Source organism: Nicotiana sylvestris, chromosome 12 (genome assembly GCF_000393655.2).
Source record: "Nicotiana sylvestris chromosome 12, ASM39365v2, whole genome shotgun sequence".
Classification (NCBI taxonomy): Eukaryota; Viridiplantae; Streptophyta; class Magnoliopsida; order Solanales; family Solanaceae; genus Nicotiana; species Nicotiana sylvestris.
Window position 1 is genome coordinate 103383736 of NC_091068.1, and position 9122 is coordinate 103392857.

The 9122-nt window shown below is 38.8% G+C and overlaps 1 protein-coding gene across 4 annotated transcripts; it reads right to left on the reverse strand.

Moving 5' to 3' along the window:
* Window positions 1–851: 851 nt before the first annotated feature.
* LOC104233634 (FT-interacting protein 3-like) lies at window positions 852–4378 on the reverse strand. Of its 4 annotated transcripts, none has more exons than XM_009787056.2 (2): window positions 4086–4378; window positions 852–3758 (listed from the first exon to the last, which is right to left on the reverse strand). In XM_009787056.2, exon 2 carries the CDS (start codon window positions 3462–3464, stop codon window positions 1140–1142), a length of 2325 nt encoding a protein of 774 aa, XP_009785358.1. In that variant the 5' UTR covers window positions 3465–3758; window positions 4086–4378; the 3' UTR covers window positions 852–1139. The 4 variants fall into 4 exon arrangements, with proteins under 4 accessions (XP_009785358.1, XP_009785357.1, XP_070021204.1 ...); XM_009787055.2 differs by having other exon boundaries at window positions 852–3762; XM_070165103.1 differs by having other exon boundaries at window positions 4059–4378.
* Between the last annotated feature and the right edge of the window lie 4744 nt (window positions 4379–9122).

Below are 9122 nucleotides of genomic sequence, written 5' to 3' on the forward strand. Positions count from 1 at the left end.
ACTCATAGACGGATCTAGCTTTTCTAGAACATGGATGCACTATTAAAGAAATAAGAGAAAAAAGTTGTAGCATGGGTACTAACGAATAGTATTAGACAAATATTAATATATATATATATATATATATATATATATATATACACCTAAATTGACGGTGAGACCAGGGATTCACGTGCCATAGTCTACCATATAAATCCGTCCCTCTATCACCCTGATCTTTCAGATCCAACAATAATACAATAATCATACAAAGCATAACACACGGCAATCTCTACAATATTTTGACTTCAAGCATCACCAACTAAAATAATGGGCAACTTGCATTATACAAATGCTAAATACACTTATTCCTCGTTACATTAACAATGGTCCACATATTGGTCGAATAATAGTTTATATATTACATTGCTAACACGTCTTTGTCTTGACATTCTCAACACCGAATCTAGTACAAATATCAACAAAAAATTTGCTTATCCTTGAGTTTCTACCTTTTATCACAACATTTTTTTTTTGAGAATAAACGATTAGAAAAGACTGTTCACTAGCAAATTCAGAAGATTAGATGGAAAGCCCAAGTCTCATACTTGTTCCATCTAAGTCTTTGAGAACATCATATTTTTTATAACCGTGACGTCCAGTCAGCTTGCGCGCACATTGATAACTACTCGGGGGTACCTTTTCTTATGATAAGCGACATCAACATGTAATTTTATTCATTATCCTGGGAATTAACGTATTACACTTCAAAATAAGTAACAAGTTTACGAGATAGGTACATTTTTGGGTTAGCAATACTCTGATAAACAAATAAATCATAAAGGATTCGAAACATAATGTCAATAAAGATGTAAAATCCAACTTGAATAGACAGAAAACTTTGAATTACGCATGAAGAAAGTTCAAAAAGAAAGAACCCACAAGACTACAAATATGGACTTGCATCTAGGCTCTAGCAGCCAAATTTCAACAAAATTGAATAAATAACCAGTAAATCCACTAAATCTAACAGTTTCAGGGAGATCTTACACACACTAGGACCTAACACTTACCACTAAAATAAAGCCCTGCTAATTTCTAAAATAGTTCATCAACTCAAGACACAAGGGGAAATGGATAATACCAGCCAACAGTATAGTTCATAGCATGCAGTCTGTTCTTGCGGGCAATCTTCTGAAGAAATTAAGCGGCGCAGATGGTAGCTTGTGACGAAACCGCGGATGTCTTAACACATAAAATCCAGTCAAGAGTGCCACAACTTGAAAGGGCGTGACATAGAGCACAATGGCAGCAATCAAGCAGAAAATAACGAACAATGCTGTTGCTCTAGGGTCTCTCCAGCTCAGCAAAGACTGTAGCCTCTCCCCTTGAGTAGCCAAATCACCAACCACAGTCTGAATCCGTCCTGCAATACTTCTCAAACGGTCATACCTCATCCGAACAATATCAGGGGGACGTGAAGTAGGGAAAGTATCAAATTCTTCGTCTAATTCATCAGGATGCGCATTATCAGCACAAGAAAGACGAGTATCCATGTGGGGAGGATTTCTAGGCCTCCATCTGTAGTACCAAACTCCGATTAAGAAGAGATAAAGGAAAATGGTAGGCAGAATAAGCTCCGGATATAGAACCAGTATCAAGAACAAGATATGGATCAGAACAGTCGTAATTGGGTTTTTCCAATGGCATATCTGATCAAACCATCTACCAATAGCAATTAATCCACCTAAAACACCCATAATCCTGAAAAAGTTAGCTTTGCTTCTTCTCATGCTCCACATGTGGGAACCAACATCCAACATATACTCCACTATCTCTTTCCTCAAAGGTGGCTCAGCACGACTCAGCCTCATTGAAACAATCTGAGTGGCTTGATGCCTTAAGCTGTCGAGCTGGCTAACAGTTAATGGATGAATATAATGCATTTTGGGTAGCAGTGGCTGAGAATACATATGCATCATATTCATTAATGATGAGCAAGTAAATCTTACAGCCAAGTGAATTTCACCCATCTTCTTCACCCCAGCAGGATGCAAAACCAGTAGTGGATAAGAATGCGTGTAGACGCGATCTGTTTCAAGAGTTGAAAGACGGATCCTGACCTTCCCAATCCTCGAGTCCCTTGCCCCTCCAGATTTATCTCCTCCATGCAGATGACAATTATCAAATACACCAATAGTTATGACAGTGCATGGATCAAATACTTCCCAAGTGTATTGCTCGTTCCACTTGGGAGCAAAGCTATCTATAATTGTCCTTGTTCGAACCCATTTTTGCCCATATTTGGCAACACAATAAGCATCTGTTGTTGCCCGCCCATCTTTTGTTTTCATTGGCGAGAGGCCCTGAGCATTCAGAATACCCAATTCTAGGACACCAATGCTGGACTTCCACAACTGTTTTGCAGTTGGTCTAAGATCACTACTGTAATGGGTTGACTCATCCAAAACATGATAACCTCCTTCCAAATATAGCCTCATGTGAAGCCTGCTTGCAAACTTGATTTCCTTCTTCTTTTCTCCCTCAACCATTATATGCTTTTCAAGATTATACCACTTACTGTTAATAGGTCTGTGATCCAACCTCCTATCGATATACTGCAAAGGAATAGCACACCTTCCAAGAACTTCATCCTTGTTTGGTGCAACTCTGTCTTCCACACTCAAAATCAATGGCTCCTCAAATGGTTCTGCTGCTACAAACATCAGATCCTCATTCCACATCGGATTGATAGTCTTGCTCATGGAAACTCTGGTTCTCAATGCCTGATTTCCAAGGATAGCCTTAACATAAACTTCTGGAAACCTACTTCTGTCGCCGGGAATCAAGTCCTGAGCTTCAATCACATTAACTCTAAGGTACCACAACTTTGGTGAGAGGTAAACCTTGGACCTTATATTTGCGAGAGCATCAGCACCACTAACAGTCGCAGCATCGGAATGCCAAGATTCAGGAAATGCCTCATCAGCTTGGGTACCCATCCAAACAGCCAACATCAACTCTCCTTTAACTTTGTTACGATTTCTGTCCTCCAACCTATACCACTGCGGAGCAAGAGGACTATCTGGGGGTACCCTTTTTGGGATCTCATTCAAATCAAACATAACGCAACCAACAAAGTCATCCTTAACAAGATCCTTATCTTTCACAGTCACCTCAAGTACAGAAGCTTGAATCCGATCCTTGGAAAAAGCAAACACCTGTCTCCATTCGGGATTTGACTTCTTCTCAAAGTGACGGGTCGTACCCCTATAGTTTCCGAGCCTAACCTCAACATAAGGATCAAGACTGCCCGTAACATCCTTCCCAGGTAAGTCCTTTGCTTTCACCACCCGGACATAAAGATACTGCATTTGCTCAACCAAGTCATAGGTGCTAGTGAGCTTATCACCTGTGACCTTCCCTCCACCAAGGTGGGGTTTGGTCTCTTTGAGCGAAAAATCTTCTTGCGGTGGTCGCTGCATTTTAATGCTACTTATTCTCACTCAACAAAAAATGTCCCAAAACCCTTCAATTTCTCCAACACAGTTGAGCCAATAATCAACAAATAAAGCAAACCCCCTAATAAGGATCTCAGCAGAGACAGCTCAAACTACAGTAATGCTAAATAACCTTCACATATAACAATCCTAAGCAAGTTAACCAAAAATATTAAAGGGAGAAAGCTTAAATATGTTTAACCCTAGATCCCATAATCCAAAAAATGCCAAAACCATTCACTCACAACCTCAGATCTGATTCATCTGAATGCTTCAACCCTACCTAACATAAAAAATTAAGAATAAAATAGTTAAGAAACCGTACAAAAAGCAAATCCAAAATAACAAAAGCAACAAAAAAGTTCACAAGAAAATGCTTTAATGAACTCTATCAAAAAAAAGACCCTTCTCACTTTCCCACAGAAAAGGATAAAGCAAACAAAGATAGGCCTGTAATGCAAAGAAATATAACCACATTATAGCTTAACAAACACCATAAAGAAACACCACCAAAAAATAGAAACTTCAATTTTCAAGGGCTCATTTAACTAAAAGAAAGAAAAAAAAGGAATAACCAACCTCTATATAAAAGATAAATGAATATACCTAGAGGATTCGTGGATGCTGAGGATGAAAAGATGGGATTTTGCTGATAAGGTTCTGAAGAGTGGAACCTTGTTGAGGAGAAAAAGAAAAAGGGGTTTTAGTTTCTTTTGGTATCAAAGTGATGGAGAATACTACAGTGAGGTCTAGAAAGAGAAAAAGAGCAAAGAGTGAGAGAGAGAGAGGGGAAAAACAGTGAAGTTAGAGAGAGAAAAAGGAAAGAGAATGACAGAGCAGGTACTCCCTTTCCAGTGTGTTTCAGGTGGGTGGTGGGGTTGGGGTAGAAGGGGGTTAGGGGTGGGGGACGCATCTTCTGAGAATACACCGAAACCGAAGGTGATAAAGATATATGTTGGTGTGTGAATATTTGTTCCCATATTTGTTTTTCTGTGTGGTTTTTTTTTTTTTTCCTTAAATTTTTCTTTCAGTTTCTTTCAATTATTTGGTACTATGTGTCCTACGTTGCTTGACCACACGACACGAGTCGCGCGAGCGAGGATTTTGTCGGGACTCGCGCGTGTGAATTCTTAACCTAGCTAAATTCTGATGCGTAGAAAATAATTAAATACTACAGTACGTATCATGTTAAATGATTGTTTAGTTTGATGTATTGGAACAATTAATCAAAGCATAAAATTCGCATAAGCTAATACAGTAAATAAGAGAAAATAATCATCGCATATCTTGTAAGGGTCGTTTGATTTCAAACAGGATTATTCAGGGACTAATATCGTAGGATTAAAATTTTGGGATAGTGATCCCAAATGCAATGCTAGTTAGTTAATATTAAGTTTTTGGTATAAAATTTATATTGATATTAACTAATACTCATAACTAAATATAGAATAAATACAATCCTAAATTTTATTCGAGGTTATAATCCTAATCTTAGTAACTAAACGACCCTTAAATGTTTGGGATGGGTCTTTAATTTGTGTGTAACTGATCAAGCATAAATCCGTATCCAACCACTAACGAATATGATAGGATATTTAGAATGACTTCGTCCTTAATTAATGTTCTTAAGTTTTAGTCATGGGAACGAAGAATTATGGCATAAAGAGCTTACTTTCTTGATAGGGTATTAGGTGAGACTTTGAATTAGCGGACCAATAAATTTCGAATACCGAGTGATTTCATCGAAAAATAACTACGTTTTTGGCCAAAATTATCTTTTATTTTTAGGGGTAGGCTTAACTTTATTCTATAACTATAACCCTTAGCACTATTTGTCCTCTAAGTATACAAAACTTGAGCATTTTTAGTCTTACTCATTCCTGTTAAAAACCTAATTAATAGAGATATAACACGTGATTTGCACGCGATGCTTAAGACAAAGAAATACCCGCTCTTTTATCCCCGATTCAGTCGATTTCCCTCATTTTTAAGAGCTTCCTTTCTCCAATTCACTCGTTTTATCTCTATTATAGTAGGTAATTTATCTCTATTACAACAAGTAAAAAAATCCTAGCTTTCTTGATTACATTTCAAGCCTTTACTATTTGCAATCCCAGCAATGATTATTAGGAGCACAGATGAAATAAACCCTAGTTATGGTGAGTGTTCTTGCTACTTGTATTTTGTAAAAATTCCTTCTTAATTTGTTTCCGAAATCTCCATTATTTTTACAATATTTTACTATCTTTTGAAGTTCTATAGCATTGTTCCTTATCTAGAATTTTATATGCCCTACAAAAGGTAAATAATATAAAATAAATATTGTGTATGTATTCATGTGAACACCATTCTTTATTCCAATATTTAATGGCCCCAATATGCACAATTGTTATGAGGTTAGTGAAGAGCTACAGAGAAAGTTGAATGTTGAAGATGGGGAATCAGACTGTTGCAACTCTGATGACACAAGGAGCTTACAATGTGATTCGGATGCCAAAAGTTTAAACTTTCTAAAGTTCAACCCCAAAACAGATGGAAAAAATCCAAAATTGGCATTAGAGTTAATGTGATGACCAAAGGGTCATCTCTTATTTTAGAAATCAAATTTGGGTTTCGAGATCGTCTTAAAAACCTCATTTTATCTCTTCTCGATTTGCGTGCGCAGTCCGGACGCGATTCCGGAAAACCCTTATGTGAAAATTCGAGAAAATAATAATTTTTGCCTTTAAAAGTTGATTTTAGTTGACTTCAATCAACATTATGAGTAAACAGACCTGAACCCATATTTTGACGGTCTCGGAGGGCACGTAGTAAAATATGGGACATGGGCGTATGCCCGGAATCGAATTCCGAAGTCCCTAGCCTGAGAAATGAATTTTTGAGAAAAATTGTTAAACTGAAATTCCAAAGGTTTTGAGAAATTAGTAAACGTCTGATCTCGTTAGTATCGGGCCCGTATTTTGGTTCCGGAGCCCAGTATAGGTTTAACATGATAATTACATCATGTCTGTGAAATTTGGTGAAAACGAAGTTTATTTGACGTGATTCATACATTTGGTTGAGACAATAGAGGTTTTGAAACTATCTTGAAAATTCCATGTGTTTTGGTGTTGAATTCGTAGTTCTAGGTGTTATTTTGGCGATTTGATTGCATGAGCAAGTTCGTATGATGTTTTAAGACTTGTGTGCATATTTGGTTTGGAGCCCCGAGGGCTCGGGTGAGTTTTGGATAGGCTACAGAGTGATTTGGACTTAGAAAAAATATGGCCGGTATGCTTCAGCTGTTGCAGGCCCCTGATCTCGCACTTACGAGATTAGGCATCGCAATTGTGAGCGTTGCAGGGTCCGTATTTGCGATTGCAATTGCGATTAGAAGGCTGGGCCAGCAGAGTTCGCAAATGCGAACAAACCTACGCAAATGCGAACAAACCTTCGTAAATGCGAAGGGAGTCTAGGAGGGGTATGGATCGCAAATGCGATCTTTTGTTTGCATTTGCGACACTTTCCTCGCATGTTCAAAGGTAGCAGGAATTGTGAAGGCTTCGCAATTGCGATAGCCCCTTCGCATTTGTGAAGCTCAGGTCGCAAATGCGACATCTGCAGTTGTTCAAAACATAACTTAGACGGGATTTTTCATTCATTCTCCCATTTTTCAAAACCCGAAGTTCAAGAGGAAATTTTCCTAAGGCAAAAGTCTTCCCCAAATTATAGATATGAGTGGATTGGTGGTGGAATCGAGAGATAAAACGGTAATTGAGCTTTGAAATACCCGTTGGCTTGAGGTAAGTGTTTGGTTTAACCTTGACTTGAGGGATAGGGATCCCTGTCTTATTTGCTATGTGAAATTCCATGTGTGTGGTGTATAGGTGTGCTGACGAGTACCTATACACCGCCAAATTATCTTTAGCCTGTTCCCTTCCCTGTTTCCTTATATATTGCTTCCCTATCTTAACTGCTACTTGTTATTGATGCTTCCATGTCTACTTGCTTCTTGTTAAACGTTGTTGTTCTATTCAGGATATTAATTGTTCCGTAGTTTCATTATATTATAGTGTCGGTTTACGTTGGTTGATTGATACTTTATGGTACACTTTGGTTGGTCACACTATGTAGTATTAATTGTTGAAGTTTCATAATTGTATAGGCCTCCCGTTGTGATGATCTGAGGTATAAATGTTGTGCGGGTTTTAGCTAAACTGTGAAATACTTGCTTTATTTTTGTGATTGGTACTGAGATGATGGGATCAGGTTGCACACCGCAATAGGAGGAATAAGGGTAAAATATGATTGTCTGGTGGGATCGGGTTGCACGCCGCAATAAGGAGTAATAAGGGTGGACATATGGGATCGGATTGCGTTCCGGAACAGGAGGAATAAGGGTAATATATTGAGGAGTAATAAAGATAGACTGTTGGGATCGTCTTGCAAGCTACAACAAGGAGTAATAAGGGCGAATGTTCATATTGTTATTGATTATATGGTGGGATCGGGATGTGTGCCGCATCAATTATTGTTTATGTATTCTTCTTCTGCTGAGGTTCATTATTATGGTGTTGAAATTCTTTTAAGAATTGGTTACAACTGAGTATTGATAGAATGACTAGGTTCTGTATTTATTTAATGCAAGTTATTGTCATATTTCATCCCATATCTTCTTTTTGCCCTATTATAAACTGTTGCAGGATATATATTATTTGTGCCTCGCCGTAGCCTCATTACTACTTCGTCGAGGTTAGGCTCGGTACTTACCAGTACATGGGGTCGGTTGTACTGATTCTGTACTTTGCACTTTTTGTGCAGATTTCGGAGCTGGTAGTGGCTGATCGAGAGGTCGGTTGCTGATACTTCACTCAGGAGACCCAAGGTAGTCCTGTAGGCATCCACAGGCCTTGGCGTCCCCTCCTATCTTTACTTCGTTTCTATTTTACTTTCTTCGAGACAGATGTATTTTCTTTCAAACCATTACTTGTAGTATTCATAGAATGTTCGTGAGTTGTGACACCAGTTTCTGGGTGGTATCTATTTCGGCTTTTGTTAATAGTATAAGGGTGATCAGTTAAATCATGTACTTCCGCTTTTATTTCCGTTGATTTAACTTTAATGATAAAAAAGATAAAGGAAAAAGGTGAAAAATTCTATAACGTTGGCTTGCCTAGCGAGTGCAATGTTAGGCACCATCACGGTCCCGAAGGTGGGAAATTCGGATTGTGACAAGTTGGTATCAGAGCACTAGGACGATATGCTTCTTTTAGCACCAACGGTCTCTTGAGCTGGGGGAGGAGCACAGACTCCCGCTACTCACACTTCGAAGCAGATGGCTCCCCAGTTTTAGACGCCAGCAGCTCAGCCAGTTGGGGTAGTTCCACTGGGTGTTCTGGCACGGACCGGTGATGGATCCGCTATGTCGTTTGATGCTCTGTGGAGATTGGATAGATTTACCAAGCTTTTCACTACTACTTATGGCGGTACATCTTCAGAGGATCCCAAGACTATTTGGAGAGTTGTCACGAGGTTATACAGAACATGGGGATAGTGGAGACCAATGGTGTCGACTTTGCTGCCTTTCGTCTGTCAGGTTTTGCCAAGAAGTGGCGGAGGATTGTTTGGCCAGACCAGTTGGGTCGCCAGCTCTCACTTTGGACT

Excerpts from the sequence above, each read along its gene's own strand:
- LOC104233634 (XM_009787056.2), bottom strand. The coding sequence starts at position 3,464 with ATGCAGCGACCACCGCAAGAAGATTTTTCGCTCAAAGAGACCAAACCC.